We start from the raw sequence: 17,035 nt of genomic DNA, 5'->3' as shown, positions 1-17,035 counted from the left end.
CCATAGTGCCCAGGGATGTGCAGGTTAGGGTGGATTGGCCATGCTAAATTGTCCGACAGTGCCCAGGGATGTGCAGGTTTTGGTGGGTTGGCCATGCTAAATTGTCTCATAGTGCCCAGGGCTGTGCAGGTTAGGGTGGGTTGGCCATGCTAAATTGTCCCATAGTGCCCAGGGATGTGCAGGTTAGGGTGGATTGGCCATGCTAAATTGTCCCGTAGTGCCCAGGGATGTGCAGGTTAGGGTGGATTGGCCGTGCTAAATTGTCCCGTAGTGCCCAGGGATGTGCAGGTCAGGGTGGATTGGCCATGCTAAATTGTCCCGTAGTGTCCAGGGATGTGCAGGTCAGGGTGAATTGGCCATGCTAAATTGTCCCATAGTGCCCAGGGATGTGCAGGTTCGGGTGGATTGGCCATGCTAAATTGTCCCATAGTGCCCAGGGATGTGCAGGTTCGGGTGGATTGGCCATGCTAAATTGTCCCGTAGTGCCCAGGGATGTGCGGGTTAGGGTGGATTGGCCATGCTAAATTGTCCCGTCGTGCCCAGGGATGTGCAGGTTAGGGTGGATTGGCCATGCTAAATTGTCCCGTCGTGCCCAGGGATGTGCGGGTTAGGGTGGATTGGCCATGCTAAATTGTCCCGTCGTGCCCAGGGATGTGCAGGTTAGGGTGGATTGGCCATGCTAAATTGTCCCGTCGTGCCCAGGGATGTGCAGGTTAGGGTTACTCTTCAGAGGGAAGGTGTGGAGGTGTTGGGCTTCATTCTCAAATTGTGATGGGCAGATAACCAGGAAAAACTCAGCTTCCTCGAGCTGTGTCTCTATGCACAGTCTCTGGCTGCGGGACTACGGTCAGAGCAAAGCCAGTCAAAGTCTTTCTACTCAAAGAGCATTCTTTCGAAGGACAGAGTGGGGCGGGGGTGCGGCGAGGGCACCACGTTTTCATTCGTTGCCCCCCAACCCCATTCCTCATTGCTCCCGCTGGGGAGAAATCTCCCCTTTTCAGACACAGTCATCACCCATCGCTGCATTGGAGTCTGGAGTCACGTGTAGGCCCAGACCGGGTAAAGAAGGCAGATTTCCTATCCCCCCCCACCCCCCAACCCCCATTGCTGAATCCTGCCACTCGATGGGGGATTTTACCCCCACAATCAATGGGGGTGAGAATGGGGGACTGTCCCACGGGGAGTGGGGGGAGAATGGCGGACTGTGCCACGGGGAGTTGGGGGAGAATGGGGCACTCTGACCCATGGGGTATGGGGGGAGAATGGGGGACTCTCTCCCGTAGGGTATGGGGGGAGAATGGGGGACTGTCCCACGGGGATCGAGGGGAGACTGGGGGACTGTCCCACGGGGTGTGGGGGGAGAATAGGGGACTGTCCCACAGGGGATCGGGGGGAGACTGGGGGACTGTCCCACGGGGTATGGGGGGAGAATGGGGGACTGTCCCACAGGGGGTCGGGGAGAATGGGGCACTCTGACCCGTGGGGAGTGGGGGGAGAATGGGGGGCTCTGTCCTGTGGGGTGTGGGGGGAGAATGGGGGACTCTCTCCCACGGGGAGTGGGGGGAGAATGGGGGACTCGCTCCCACGGAGAGAGGGGGGGGAATGGGGGACTCGCTCCCACGGGGAGTGGGGGGAGAATGGGGGACTCTCTCCCACGGGGAATGGGGGGGAGAATGGGGGACTCGCTCCCACGGGGAGAGGAGGGAGAGAATGGGGGACTCTCTCCCACGGGGAGTGGGGGGAGAATGGGGGACTCTCTCCCACGGGGAGTGGGGGGAGAATGGGCGACTCGCTACCACGGGGAGTGGGGGGAGAATGGTGGCCTCTCTCCCACGGGGAGTGGGGGGGAGAATGGGGGACTCGCTCCCACGTGGAGTGGGGGGAGAATGGGGGACTCGCTCCCACGGGGAGTGGGGGGGAGAATGGGGGACTCTCTCCCACGGGGAGTGGGGGGGAGAATGGGGGACTCGCTCCCACGGGGAGTGGGGGGGAGAATGGGGGACTCTCTCCCACGGGGAGTGGGGGGAGAATGGGGGACTCTCTCCCACGGGGAGTGGGGGGAGAATGGGGGACGCACTCCCACGGGGAGTGGGGGGAGAATGGGGGACTCTCTCCCACGGGGAGTGGGGGGAGAATGGGGGACTCTCTCCCATGGGGAGTGGGAGGAGAATGGGCGACTCGCTCCCACGGGGAGTGGGGGGAGAATGGGGGACTCTCTCCCACGGGGAGTGGGGGGAGAATGGGGGACTCTTTCCCACGGGGAGTGGGGGAAGAATGGGGGACTCGCTCCCACGGGGAGTGGGGGGAGAATGGGGGACTCGCTCCCACGGGGAGTGGGGTAGAGAATGGGGGACTCTCTCCCACGGGGAGTGGGGGGGAGAATGGGGGACTCGCTCCCACGGGGAGTGGGGGTGAGAATGGGGGACTCTCTCCCACGGGGAGTGGGGGGAGAATGGGGGACTCTCTCCCACGGGGAGTGGGGGGAGAATGGGGGACGCGCTCCCACGGGGAGTGGGGGGAGAATGGGGGACTCTCTCCCACAGGGAGTGGGGGGAGAATGGGGGACTCTCTCCCACGGGGAGTGGGGGGAGAATGGGCGACTCGCTCCCACGGGGAGTGGGGGGAGAATGGGGGACTCTCTCCCACGGGGAGTGGGGGGAGAATGGGGGACTCGCTCCCACGGGGAGTGGGGGGAGAATGGGGGACTCGCTCCCACGGGGAGTGGGGGGAGAATGGGGGACTCGCTCCCACGGGGAGTGGGGGGAGAATGGGGACTCGCTCCCACGGAGAGTGGGGGGAGAATGGGAGACTCTCTCCCACAGGGAGTGGGGGGAGAATGGGGGACTCACTCCCACGGGGAGTGGGGGGAGAATGGGGGACTCTCTCCCACGGGGAGTGGGGGGAGAATGGGGGACTCGCTCCCACGGGGAGTGGGGGGAGAATGGGGGACTCTCTCCCACGGGGAGAGGGGGGGGGGGAGAATGGGGGACTCGCTCCGACGGGGAGTGGGGGGGGGAGAATGGGGGACTCGCTCACACGGGGAGTGGGATGGGGGGAGAATGGGGGACTCTCTCCCACGGGGAGAGGGGGTGGGAAAATGGGGGACTCGCTCCGACGGGGAGTGGGGGGGGGGGGAGAATGGGGGACTCGCTCCCACGGGGAGAGGGGGGAGAATGGGGAACTCGCTCCCACGGGGAGTGGGGGGAGAATGGGGGACGCGCTCCCACGGGGAGTGGGGGGAGAATGTGGGACTCACTCCCACGGGGAGTGTGGGGAGAATGGGGGACTCGCTCCCACGGGGAGAGGGGGAGAATGGGGGACTCGCTCCCACGGGGAGTGGGGGGGGGTAATGGGGGACTCGCTCCCACGGGGAGTGGGGGGAGAATGGGGGACTCGCTCCCACGGGGAGAGGGGGGAGAATGGGGGACTCACTCCCACGGGGAGTGGGGGGAGAATGGGGGACTCGCTCCCACGGGGAGTGGGGGGAGAATGGGGGACTCACTCCCACGGGGAGTGGGGGGAGAATGGGGGACTCGCTCCCACGGGGAGTGGGGGGAGAATGGGGGACTCACTCCCACGGGGAGTGGGGGGAGAATGGGGGACTCGCTCACACGGGGAGTGGGATGGGGGGAGAATGGGGGACTGTCCCACAGGGGGTCGGGGGAGAATGGGGCACTCTGACCCGTGGGGTGTGAGGGGATAATGGGGGACTCTGTCCTGTGGGGTGTGGGGAGAGAATGGGGGACTCTCTCCCACGGGGAGAGGGGGGAGAATGGGGGACTCGCTCCCACGGGGAGTGGGGGGAGAATGGGGAACTCTCTCCCATGGGGAGTGGGGGGAGAATGGGGGACTCGCTCCCACGGGGAGAGGGGGGAGAATGGGGGACTCACTCCTACGGGGAGTGGGGGGGAGAATGGGGGACTGTCCCCCAGGGGGTGGGGGGAGAATGGGGCACTCTGACCCGTGGGGTGTGGGGGGAGAATGGGGAACTCTCTCCCACGGGGAGTGGGGGGAGAATGGGGGACTCGCTCCCACGGGGAGAGGGGGGAGAATAGGGGACTCTCTCCTACGGGGAGTGGGGGGGAGAATGGCGGACTCTCTCCCACGGGGAGTGGGATGGGGGGAGAATGGGGAACTCTCTCCCACGGGGAGTGGGGGGAGAATGGGGGACTCGCTCCCACGGGGAGTGGGGGGAGAATGGGGGACTCTCTCCCACGGGGAGAGGGGGGAGAACGGGGGACTCGCTCCCACGGGGATTGGGGGGAGAATGGGGGACTCTCTCCCACGGGGTGAGGGATGGGGGGAGAATGGGGGACTCGCTCCCACGGGGAGTGGGGGGGGAGAATGGGGGACTCTCTCCCACGGGGAGTGGGATGGGGGGAGAATGGGGGACTCGCTCCCACGGGGAGTGGGGGGGAGAATGGGGGACTCTCTCCCACGGGGAGTGGGGGAAGAATGGGGGACTCGCTCCTGTGGAGAGTGGGGGGAGAATGGGGGACTCGCTCCCACGGGGTGTGGGGGGTGAATGGGGGACTCTCTCCTGTGGGGAGTGGTGGGAGAATGGGGGACTCGCTCCCACAGGGTGTGGGGGGTGAATGGGGGACTCTCTCCTATGGGGAGTGGGGGGGAGAATGGGGGACTCTCTCCCACGGGGAGAGGGATGGGGGGAGAATGGGGGACTCGCTCCCACGGGGAGTGGGGGGGAGAATGGGGGACTCTCTCCCACGGGGAGTGGGATGGGGGGAGAATGGGGGACTCGCTCCCACGGGGAGTGGGGGGGAGAATGGGGTACTCTCTCCCACGGGGAGTGGGGGAAGAATGGGGGACTCGCTTCTGTGGAGAGTGGGGGGAGAATGGGGGACTCGCTCCCACGGGGTGTGGGGGGTGAATGGGGGACTCTCTCCTGTGGGGAGTGGTGGGAGAATGGGTGACTCGCTCCCACGGGGAGAGGGATGGGGGGAGAATGGGGGACTCGCTCCCACGGGGTGTGGCGGGTGAATGGGGGACTTTCTCCTGTGGGGAGTGGTGGGAGAATGGGGGACTCGCTCCCACAGGGTGTGGGGGGTGAATGGGGGACTCTCTCCTATGGGGAGTGGGGGGAGAATGGGGGACTCACTCCCACGGGGGATGGGGGGGTGAATGGGGGACTCTCTCCCGTGGGGAGAGGGGGGAGAATGGGGCACTCAGTCCCGTGAGGAGTGGGGGGAGAATGGGTACTCTCTCCCATGGGGTGTTGGGGGAGAATGGGGCACTCAGTCCCGTGGGGAGTGGGGGGAGAATAGGGGACTCACTCCCGTGGGGTGTGGGGGGAGAATGTGGGATTCTCTCCCATGGCGTGTGGGGGGAGAATGGGGCACTCAGTCCCGTGGGGAGTTGGGTGAGAATGGGGGACTCTCTCCCGTGGGGTGTGGGGGGAGAATGTGGGACTCTCTCCCGTAGGGAGTGGGGGGAGAATGGGGCACTCAGTCCCGTGGGGAGTGGGGGGAGAATGTGGGACTCTCTCCCGTGGGGAGTGGGGGGAGAATGGGGAACTCTCTCCCGTGGGGTGTGGGGGGGGAGAATGGGGAACTCATTCCCGTGGGGAGTAATTCAGTTTAATTAAGCGATCGATTTAAGAGTAGCATTTGGAAAACCATCTGAGAGAGAGAGAGAGAGAGAGAGAGAGAGAGAGAGGAGTTGGACGATAGAGGATGCGAGTGGGGGGGAGGAGGTGAGTGGGGATATTGCACTTTTTAAAAGACATGACTGATGCTCATTATGAGTTGTGTTTACACAGCGGGTTTGTTTAAACAGTGAGCCGGGCGATGGAAAGACAAGTGAGATTTGGCTGGGAACAGGTTACTGACTGGTTTGTTGACCTGTTGTGAAATTCACTGATCCCGGTCACAGATCCCTGTTTCATTCATCGAGTCAGAGAGTTATAGAGATGTGCAGCGTGGAAACAGACCCTTCGGCCCAACTTGTCCATGCCGACCCAGATATCCTAACCTCATCTCGTCCCATTTGCCAGCACTTGGCCCATATCCCTCTAAACCCTTCCTATTCATGTCCCCATCCAGATGCCTTTTAAATGTTGTCATTGTACCAGCCTCCACCACTTCCTCTGGCAGCTCATTCCATACACGTCCCACCCTCTGGGTGAAAAGGTTGCCCCTTAGGTCTCTTTCCCCTCTCACCCTAAACCTATGCCCTCTAGTTCTGCACTCCCCCACCCCAGGGAAAAGACTTTGCCTATTTACCCTATCCATGCCCCTCATAATTTTGTGAACCTCTATAAGGTCACCCCTCAGCCTCCGACGCTCCAGGGAAAACAACCCCAGCCTGTCCAGCCTCTCCCTGTGGCTCAAACCCTCCAACCCTGGCAACCTCCTTGTAAATCTTTTCTGAACCCTCAGTGACTTAAAAATTCATTCTGGGATTTACAGATGAATGAACTGAAATGTGCAAACCTTTGAAAAGATGGAAGAGTTTAACAGCGTTCTCGGTTTGTTTAAGCTATCCTATCAGTTACACCACACTGTGATCTTCGGCTGTAAACTCTGTGTCTTACAATCCTGCTCCACAGCCACCTGATGAAGGAGTGGCGCTCTGAAAGTAACTGTTTCTAAATAAACCGGGTGGACTGTAACCTGGCGTTGTCTGGTTTTTACCTCTGCTGTAATTATACAGGGGGTACTGGGGAGACCACACCCGGTGGATTGTGTCCAGTATTGTTCTTCCGTCCATATCGCTGGGCACTATCGGAGCGGTCAGTCTGAGCATCTGTATCACTCTGTGATCATATTTCCTTTCAGAAACTGCATGGCTTCCTGGACAGAGACCCTGGGATTTTGGGGTGTTTTTAGATTAGATTAGATTACAGTGTGGAAACAGGCCCTTCGGCCCAACAAGTCCACACCGACCCGCCGAAGCGAAACTCACCCATACCCCTACATTTACCCCTTACCTAACACTACGGGCAATTTAGTATGGCCAATTCACCTGATCTGCACATCTTTGGACTGTGGGAGGAAACCGGAGCACCCGGAGGAAACCCACGCAGACACGGGGAGAACGTGCAAACTCCACACAGTCAGTCGCCTGAGTCAGGAATTGAACCCAGGTCTCTGGCGCTGCGAGGCAACAGTGCTAACCACTGTGCCACCGTGCCACCCACTAATAATTTTTTCACTGGGACAGTGACCCTGGGATTTTGGGGGTTCCCTCTGGGACAGTGACCCTGGGATTTTGGGGGTTCCCTCTGGGACAGTGACCCTGGGATTTTGGGGGTTCCCTCTGGGACAGTGACCCTGGGATTTTGGGCTGTTCCGTCTGGGACAGTGACCCTGGGATTTTGGAGTGATCCCTCTGGGACAGTGACCCTGTGATTTTGGGGGTTCCCTCTGGGACAGTGTCCCTGGGATTTTGGGTTGATCCCTCTGGGACAGTGACCCTGTGATTTTGGGGTGTTCCGTCTGGGACAGTGACCCTGAGATTTTGGGGTGATCCCTCTGGGACAGTGACCCAGGGATTTTGGGGTGATCCCTCTGGGACAGTGACCCTGTGATTTTGGGGGGTTCCCACTGGGACAGTGACCCTGTGATTTTGGGTGATCCCTCTGGGACAGTGACCCTGTGATTTTGGGGTGTTCCCTCTGGGACAGTGACCCTGGGATTTTGGGGGTTCCCTCTGGGACAGTGACCCTGGGATTTTGGGGGGTTCCCTCTGGGACAGTGACCCTGTGATTTTGGGGTGTTCCCTCTGGGACAGTGACCCTGTGATTTTGGGGTGATCCCTCTGGGACAGTGACCCTGTGATTTTGGGGTGTTCCCTCTGGGACAGTGACCCTGGGATTTTGGGGTGATCCCTCTGGGACAGTGACCCTGGGATTTTGGGGGTTTCCTCTGGGACAGTAACCCTGGGATTTTGGGGGTTTCCTCTGGGACAGTGACTCTGGGGTTTTGGGGGTTCCCTCTGGGACAGTGACCCTGTGATTTTGGGGGTTCCCCCTGGGACAGTGACCCTGGGATTTTGGGGGTGTTCCCTCTGGGACAGTGACCCTGGGATTTTGGGGTGATCCCTCTGGGACAGTGACCCTGGGATTTTGGGGGTATCCTCTGGGACAGTGACCCTGGGATTTTGGGGGTGTTCCCTCTGGGACAGTGACCCTGGGATTTTGGGGTGATCCCTCTGGGACAGTGACCCTGGGATTTTGGGGGTATCCTCTGGGACAGTGACCCTGGGATTTTGGGGGTTTCCTCTGGGACAGTGACCCTGGGATTTTGGGGTGATCCCTCTGGGACAGTGACCCTGTGATTTTGGGGTGATCCCTCTGGGACAGTGACCCTGCGGTTTTGGGGGTTCCCTCTGGGACAGTGACCCTGTGATTTTGGGGTGATCCCTCTGGGACAGTGACCCTGAGATTTTGGGTTGATCCCTCTGGGACAGTGACCCTGTGATTTTGGGGTGATCCCTCTGGGACAGTGACCCTGGGATTTTGGGGGTCCCCTCTGGGACAGTGACCCTGTGATTTTGGGGGTTCCCTCTGGGACAGTGACCCTGGGATTTTGGGGTGATCCCTCTGGGACAGTGACCCTGTGATTTTGGGGTGATCCCTCTGGGACAGTGACCCTGGGGTTTTGGGGGATCCCTCTGGGACAGTGACCCTGTGATTTTGGGGTGATCCCTCTGGGACAGTGACTCTGGGGTTTTGGGGGTTCCCTCTGGGACAGTAACCCTGGGATTTTGGGGGTTCCCTCTGGGACATTGATTCTGGGATTTTGGGGGTTCCCTCTGGGACAATGACCCTGGGATTTTGGGGTGTTCCGTCTGGGACAGTGACCCTGGGATTTTGGGGTGATCCCTCTGGGACAGTGACCCTGGGATTTTGGGTGTTCCCTCTGGGACAGTGACCCAGGGATTTTGGGGTGATCCCTCTGGGACAGTGACCCTGGGATTTTGGGGGTGTTCCCTCTGGGACAGTGACCCTGTGATTTTGGGGTGATCCCTCTGGGACAGTGACCCTGGGATTTTGGGGTGATCCCTCTGGGACAGTGACCCTGGGATTTTGGGGTGTTCCCTCTGGGACAGTGACCCTGAGATTTTGGGGGTGATCCCTCTGGGACAGTGACCCTGGGATTTTGGGGGTGTTCCCTCTGGGACAGTGACCCTGGGATTTTGGGGTGATCCCTCTGGGACAGTGACCCTGGGATTTTGGGGGTATCCTCTGGGACAGTGACCCTGGGATTTTGGGGGTTTCCTCTGGGACAGTGACCCTGGGATTTTGGGGTGATCCCTCTGGGACAGTGACCCTGGGATTTTGGGGGTATCCTCTGGGACAGTGACCCTGTGATTTTGGGGGTTCCCTCTGGGACAGTGACCCTGGGGTTTTGGGGGATCCCTCTGGGACAGTGACCCTGTGATTTTGGGGTGATCCCTCTGGGACAGTGACCCTGGGATTTTGGGGTGATCCCTCTGGGACAGTGACCCTGGGATTTTGGGGTGTTCCCTCTGGGACAGTGACCCTGAGATTTTGGGGGTGATCCCTCTAGGACAGTGACCCTGGGATTTTGGGGGTGTTCCCTCTGGGACAGTGACCCTGGGATTTTGGGGGTTTCCTCTGGGACAGTGACCCTGGGATTTTGGGGGTATCCTCTGGGACAGTGACCCTGGGATTTTGGGGGTATCCTCTGGGACAGTGACCCTGGGATTTTGGGGTGATCCCTCTGGGACAGTGACCCTGGGATTTTGGGGGTTCCCTCTGGGACAGTGACCCTGTGATTTTGGGGGTTCCCTCTGGGACAGTGACCCTGGGGTTTTGGGGGATCCCTCTGGGACAGTGACCCTGTGATTTTGGGGTGATCCCTCTGGGACAGTGACTCTGGGGTTTTAGGGGTTCCCTCTGGGACAGTGACCCTGGGATTTTGGGAGTTCCCTCTGGGACAGTGATTCTGGGATTTTGGGGGTTCCCTCTGGGACAATGACCTTGAGGTTTTGGGGTGATCCCTCTGGGACAGTGGCCCTGAGATTTTGTGTTGATCCCTATGGGACAGTGACCCTGTGATTTTGGGGGTTCCCTCTGGGACAGTGACCCTGTGATTTTGGGTGTTCCCTCTGGGACAGTGACCCTGGGATTTTGGGGTGATCCCTCTGGGACAGTGACCCTGTGATTTTGGGGTGATCCCTCTGGGACAGTGACCCTGCGGTTTTGGGGGATCCCTCTGGGACAGTGACCCTGTGATTTTGGGGTGTTCCGTCTGGGACAGTGGCCCTGAGATTTTGGGTTGATCCCTATGGGACAGTGACCCTGTGATTTTGTGGGTCCCCTCTGGGACAGTGACCCTGAAATTTTGGGGGTTCCCTCTGGGACAGTGACCCTGGGATTTTGGGGTGTTCCCTCTGGGACAGTGACCCTGTGATTTTGGGGTGATCCCTCTGGGACAGTGACCCTGGGGTTTTGGGGGATCCCTCTGGGACAGTGACCCTGTGATTTTGGGGTGATCCCTCTGGGACAGTGACTCTGGGGTTTTGGGGGTTCCCTCTGGGACAGTAACCCTGGGATTTTGGGGGTTCCCTCTGGGACAGTGATTCTGGGATTTTGGAGGTTCCCTCTGGGACAATGACACTGAGGTTTTGGGGTGATCCCTCTGGGACAGTGACCCTGTGATTTTGGGGTGTTCCGTCTGGGACAGTGACTCTGAGATTTTGGGGTGATCCCTCTGGGACAGTGACCCTGGGATTTTGGGGTGATCCCTCTGGGACAGTGACCCTGGGATTTTGGGGGTTCCCTCTGGGACAGTGTCCCTGTGATTTTGGGGGTTCCCTCTGGGACAGTGACCCTGTGATTTTGGGGTGTTCCGTCTGGGACAGTGACTCTGAGATTTTGGGGTGATCCCTCTGGGACAGTGACCCTGTGATTTTGGGGATTCCCCCTGGGACAGTGACCCTGTGATTTTGGGGTGATCCCTCTGGGACAGTGACCCTGTGATTTTGGGGGTTCCCTCTGGGACAGTGACTCTGGGATTTTTGGGGTGATCCCTCTGGGACAGTGACCCTGTGATTTTGGGGTTTCCCTCTGGGACAGTGACCCTGGGATTTTGGGGTGATCCCTCTGGGACAGTGACTCTGGGATTTTGGGGTGATCCCTCTGGGACAGTGACCCTGGGATTTTGGGGTGATCCCTCTGGGACAGTGACCCTGGGATTTTGGGGTGATCCCTCTGGGACAATGACCCTGTGATTTTGGGGTGATCCCTCTGGGACAGTGACCCTGGGATTTTGGGGTGATCCCTCTGGGACAATGACCCTGTGATTTTGGGGTGATCCCTCTGGGACAGTGACCCTGTGATTTTGGGGGTTCCCTCTGGGACAGTGACCCTGTGACTTTGGGGGTTCCCTCTGGGACAGTGACCCTGGGATTTTGGGGGTTCCCTCTGGGACAGTGACCCTGTGATTTTGGGGTGATCCCTCTGGGACAGTGACCCTGGGATTTTGGGGTGATCCCTCTGGGACAATGACCCTGGGATTTTGGGGGTTCCCTCTGGGACAATGACCCTGTGATTTTGGGGTGTTCCCTCTGGGACAGTGACCCTGTGATTTTGGGGTGATCCCTCTGGGACAGTGACCCTGTGATTTTGGGGTTCCCTCTGGGACAGTGACTCTGAGATTTTGGGGTGAACCCTCTGGGACAGTGACTCTGGGATTTTGGGGTGATCCCTCTGGGACAGTGACCATGAGATTTTGGGGGTGTTCCCTCTGGGACAGTGACCCTGGGATTTTGGGGGTTCCCTCTGGGACAGTGACCCTGGGATTTTGGCGGTTCCCTCTGGGACAGTGACCCTGTGATTTTGGGGACTCCCCCTGGGACAATGACTCTGAGATTTTGGGTGATCCCTATGGGACAGTGACCCTGTGATTTTGGGGGTTCCCTCTGGGACAGTGACCCTGTGATTTTGGGGTGTTCCGTCTGGGACAGTGACTCTGAGATTTTGGGGTGGTCCCTCTGGGACAGTGACCCTGTGATTTTGGGGATTCCCCCTGGGACAGTGACCCTGGGATTTTGGGGTGATCCCTCTGGGACAGTGACCCTGTGATTTTGGGGGTTCCCTCTGGGACAGTGACCCTGGGATTTTGGGGTGACCCCTCTGGGACAGTGACTCTGGGATTTTGGGGTGATCCCTCTGGGACAGTGACTCTGGGATTTTGGGGTGATCCCTCTGGGACAGTGACCATGAGATTTTGGGGGTGTTCCCTCTGGGACAGTGACTCTGGGATTTTGGGGTGATCCCTCTGGGACAGTGACCATGAGATTTTGGGGTGATCCCTCTGGGACAGTGACCCTGGGATTTTGGGGGTTCCCTCTGGGACAGTGACCCTGGGATTTTGGGGGGTTCCCCCTGGGACAGTGACCCTGTGATTTTGGGGGTTCCCTCTGGGACAGTGACCCTGGGATTTTGGGGGTTCCCTCTGTGTCTGTGACTTTGGGGAATCCCCTCTCAGGCCCCGCCCTTTTGCCATTGACGTGCCTGCCATGCCCCGCCCCTCCCTGTGCTGCGATTGGCTCAGCCCGCCTGTCAATCCGGAGATGGCCCGCCCTCCCGCTGCCGTGCCCTTTAAATGGTGCAGCAGCGGCGGCTGTGACAGAGAGAGAGCGCAGCGCCAGTGACAGTGCCAGAGGCTGTGGTAGTGCCAGTGCAGCGCCAGTGACAGTGCCCACACTCAGTGCCAGTGCTAGCCCCTGCCCCCTTCTTGTTGTTGCATTCACCTGCTGTGCCCCAACAACACCCCCACCCTAACCCCCCCCCAAGGTGAGTGACCGTCTGGGGGGGAGGGAGGGAGGAGAGGGGGGGAGGGAGGGACAGGGACAGGGACAGGGAGGGGGTGGGGAGGAAATGGTGGAGGGAAGGGAGGGGAGGTGGGTGAGAGGAGGGAGGGGAGGTGGGTGAGAGAAGGGAGGGGAGGTGGGTGGGAGGTGGAGGTGGTAATGCAGAGGAGGGGTGGAGGTGTGGAGGGTTGGGGTTGGGGGGGTGGGGTTGGAGGTGGAGGGGTTGGGGTGGTTGGGGTGGTGGGGGTGGGGGTGGAGGGTTGGGGTTGGGGGGGTGGGGTTGGAGGTGGAGGGGTTGGGGTGGTGGGGGTGGGGGTGGAGGGTTGGAGGTAGAGGGGTGGGAGGTGGTAATGTAGAGGAGGGAGTGGAGGTGTGGAGTTGGAGGGTTGGAGTTGGGGGTTGGGGGTTGGGGGGGGGGGTTGGAGGGGTGGGGTTGGAGGTGGAGGGGTTGGGGGGGTGGGGTTGGAGGTGGAGGGGTTGGGGGGGGGGTGGGGGTGGGGGTGGGGGTGAGGGGTTGGAGGGGTGGGGATGGAGGGTTGGAGGTGGAGGGGTGGGAGGTGGTAATGTAGAGGAGGGAGTGGAGGTGGGTGGGAGGTGGAGGGGTGAGGGAGATGGAGTGATGCCATGCTCCCTCCCTAACCATCTTGGTGGGGGGGGGGGGGGGGGTGTTGGGGGGCCTCACTGTTAGAGAGGGTGAGTGGGTGAAGGGGTGGGAATAGGGTGACATGGGGAATTTATTGAATGAGTTTGGGAGTCCAGTGAGAGTGTCAGTTTGAGGGGTGTCTGTGAGTGTGTGTGTCTCTCTCTCTTCCCCCTGTGTGTGTGTGTGTGTGTGTGTCTAGCATGTGATCTCTGTGTCTGTTGGGGAGAACTGGAGACAGCTCCTCTCCCAGTTTATCTGGGCCTGCTGCTCACCTCCTGATCGGGGCAGAGTACTTTCTATTTACAACCTGAGTGTCTCTGTCTGTCTGTGTCAGTGAGTGAATCTCTCGGGTTGTGTGAGTACGAGACTGAGTGAGTCTCTCCCTCTGTGTGTGTGTGTGTGTGTGTGTGTATACACACCCTGCCCCTCCTCAGCCACACCCTAACTTCAGTCTCAGATATTTGCTCCCTCCTAACGTGCCCGGACGCTGACTTTTTTTTTAAAGGAGCCGTAAGAGTTGGGATCAGAAATTAGGCCCTTCGGCCTGTCGATTCTGCTTCCCCATTCGATCGTGGCTGACTCGCTGCTCAGCTCCACTCTCCCACTCCCTCCCGGTAAACCTTGACCCCCCTTTGACAATGAAGAACCTATCTATGTCCGTCTTAAATGGACTCAGTGACCTGGGCCTCCCCAGCCTTCTATAGGAATGAATTATGAATTCCATAGATCTGTGACTGTGTGTGTGTGTGTGTGTGTGTGTCTCCATCTCTGTGTGTCCCCTCCCTCTTCGCCCCTCTGTATCACTGGCCCGTCCCCACCCAAGTCCCCCACCTCCCCCTGCGGCCCCCCCCCCCCCACCTCGAGGGATTGTAACGTTGTCCCTCCAAGCTATCTGCTTCATCTCAAACTCTTCCTGTGCGCCCTAACCCGTGAAACACCATGGGGATGTGGACACTGCACAGCAGGAGGCCCTTTGGCCCCACCCCATTACTCATTGTGCTAGCCCTTCCGATGAGCTCTTCCCCCCCTCCCCTGGGAATATTTCCCCTCTGGGTCGTTCCCTGACTTGATTTGCCCTACTGATCTTCCTCTGCACCTGCCCCTTAAGAGGGGGAGAGGCGTTTGGGGGTTTCATTGCCCACCCAGAAACCCCTGGCGTTGACTTGGTGCCAGTGCATTGCTTTGGGATAAATGTAGAGTTATAAGATCGGGGAATGGGTCTGGGTGGGTTACTCTTCGGAGGGTCAGTATGGAATTGTTGGGCCAAAGGCTATCCCAGCCAGACTCATTCCCCCTACCCTATTATTTACCCCTGACCAATCCACCCTGACCTGCACATCCCTGGGCACTATGGGACAATTTAGCATGGCCAATCCACCCTAACCTACACATCCCTGGGCACTATGGGATAATTTAGCATGGCCAATCCACCCTAACCTGCACATCCCTGGGCACTATGGGACAATTTAGCATGGCCAACCCACCCTAACCTGCACATCCCTGGGCACTACGGGACAATTTAGCATGGCCAATCCACCCTAACCTGCACATCCCTGGGTACTACGGGACAATTTAGCATGGCCAACCCACCCTAACCTGCACATCCCTGGGCACTACGGGACAATTTAGCATGGCCAATCCACCCTAACCTGCACATCCCTGGGCACTACGGGACAATTTAGCATGGCCAACCCACCCTAACCTGCACATCCCTGGGCACTACGGGACAATTTAGCATGGCCAACCCACCCTAATGTGCACGCCTTTGGGAGGAAACCGGAGCCCCTGGAGGAAACCCCCACAGACACGGGGCGAATGTGCAAACTCCACACAGACAGTCACCCCGAGGCTGGCATCCGACCCAGGTCCCCGGTGCCGTGAGGCAGTGGCGCTAACCACTGAGCCACCATTGCCAACGGAGATGGTAGAGGCGGGCATGATGGCGATATTTAAGACGTACGTAGACTAGAGACACAGATGCGGAGGGGTACGGATCCTTGGGGACGCGGGTCAGCGCTGGCCTCATTCCTGTGCCGTAAAACGTTCCCGGCTCTTTTTTTCCCCCCCCCCCCCCCCCCCTCGCAGATCCGGAAGATGCAGACCCCGGGACAGAAGCGAGGGGGCCGCTCCAACGCCTCCACCCCGCTGAGCCCCACCAAGATCAGCCGGCTCCAGGAGAAGGAGGACCTGCAGAACCTGAATGACCGCCTGGCCGTCTATATCGAGAAGGTGCGCTCCCTGGAGACTGAGAATGCCGGGCTGCGGCTCCGCATCTCCGAGTCGGAGGAGACCACCAGCCGCGAGGTGGTCAACATCAAGGCCATGTACGAGAACGAGCTGGCGGACGCCCGCAAGACCCTGGACAACGTGGCCAAGGAGAAGGCCCGCATGCAGCTGGACCTGGGCAAGCTGCGGGAGGAGTTCAATGACCTGAAAAGCCGGTAGGCCCGTCCTTTGCCCCCATTCCCCTCTTCTCCACCCCCCCATTCCCCTCCTCTCCCCCCCCCATTCCCCCCTCCATTCCCCCCATTCCCCTCCCCTCCCTCCCCCCATTCCCCTCCCCTCCCATTCCCCCCGCTCCCATTCCCCCCCACCCCATTTCTCATTTCTCTTCCCCCCCCCCCCCCCCCCATTTCTCCCCCCCCCCCCCCCCCCCACCCCCACAGCCTTGGCGACCACCCCCCTCCCTCAGACCACGCTCGGTTCCTCTCCCACCTCCCCACCCTTCCAAACATGAGTCTGATTTCTCCTTGGGGTCAAGATGTGAGGGTCAAGGGTCACTCGATCAGGTCAGGGTGACTGGAACGCATCTGCGCCATCTCTTTCTCTCTGAACAAGGGTGAGGGGCTGATCTACCCTGCCCTTCAAAGGCGTGTGGGGGGGGGGAGGGGCAGAGCGTGGTCGTCATCAGGGCGTGTTTGTACAGTGGGCCCGCCCCTCGATGTGCAGGGTTACCAGGGCGCTGAGGGGCTGAGTGGCCTCTGGCGGAAGCCAGTCCAGGTACGGGAGCAGGGGCCGACATCGCTGTCCCATTGTGGTGTGGGTGCAGCCTGTTCCTGCTGTCGACACCGTCTGGGGCAGCCCAAGGTGCTGTCAACACAGGCCTCTGGCTGCACTTTGGAGAAATAAACGCTTCCCAACATACCTCGCTCTCGCTCTCTGGGGTCGGACTGGGTGGGCTAGTAAAGGGAGTGAGGGGAGAGAGTGGGGTTGGACTGGGTGGGCTAGTAAAGGGAGTGACGGGAGAGAGTGGGATGAGACTGGGTGGGCTAGTACAGGGAGTGAGAGGGGAGAGTGGGATGAGACTGGGTGGGCTAGTAAAGGGAGGGAGGGGGGGAGAGTGGGATGAGACTGGGTGGGCTAGTAAAGGGAGGGAGGGGGAGAGTGGGATGAGACTGGGTGGGCTAGTAAAGGGAGTGAGGGGAGAGAGTGGGATGAGATTGGGTGGGCTAGTAAAGGGAGGGAGGGGGGAGAGTGGGATGAGATTGGGTGGGCTAGTAAAGGGAGTGACGGGAGAGAGTGGGATGAGACTGGGTGGGCTAGTACAGGGAGTGAGAGGGGAGAGTGGGATGAGACTGGGTGGGCTAGTAA

At 60.0% G+C, this 17,035-nt stretch overlaps 1 protein-coding gene across 2 annotated transcripts; it reads left to right on the top strand.

The window, feature by feature from the left end:
* Positions 1–12,611: 12,611 nt before the first annotated feature.
* On the top strand, positions 12,612–15,889 carry LOC148135330 (prelamin-A/C-like). 2 transcript variants are annotated; one of them, XM_087984973.1, is made up of 2 exons: positions 12,612–12,784; positions 15,530–15,889. In XM_087984973.1, the coding sequence occupies exon 2, from the start codon at positions 15,539–15,541 to the stop codon at positions 15,887–15,889; it is 351 nt and encodes a 116-aa protein (XP_087841099.1). In that variant the 5' UTR covers positions 12,612–12,784; positions 15,530–15,538. The 2 variants fall into 2 exon arrangements, with proteins under 2 accessions (XP_087841099.1, XP_087841100.1); XM_087984974.1 differs by lacking the exon at positions 12,612–12,784 and adding an exon at positions 15,129–15,400.
* Positions 15,890–17,035: the final 1,146 nt, after the last annotated feature.

The sequence above is a fragment of the Chiloscyllium plagiosum genome, unplaced genomic scaffold (genome assembly GCF_037043375.1).
Source record: "Chiloscyllium plagiosum isolate Xiang-an unplaced genomic scaffold, Cpla_swu_hap1 HiC_scaffold_50, whole genome shotgun sequence".
NCBI classification, from domain to species: domain Eukaryota; kingdom Metazoa; phylum Chordata; class Chondrichthyes; order Orectolobiformes; family Hemiscylliidae; genus Chiloscyllium; species Chiloscyllium plagiosum.
This window is presented reverse-complemented; position numbering and strand designations above follow the sequence as displayed.

Excerpts from the sequence above, each read along its gene's own strand:
- LOC148135330 (XM_087984973.1), top strand. The coding sequence starts at position 15,539 with ATGCAGACCCCGGGACAGAAGCGAGGGGGCCGCTCCAACGCCTCCACC.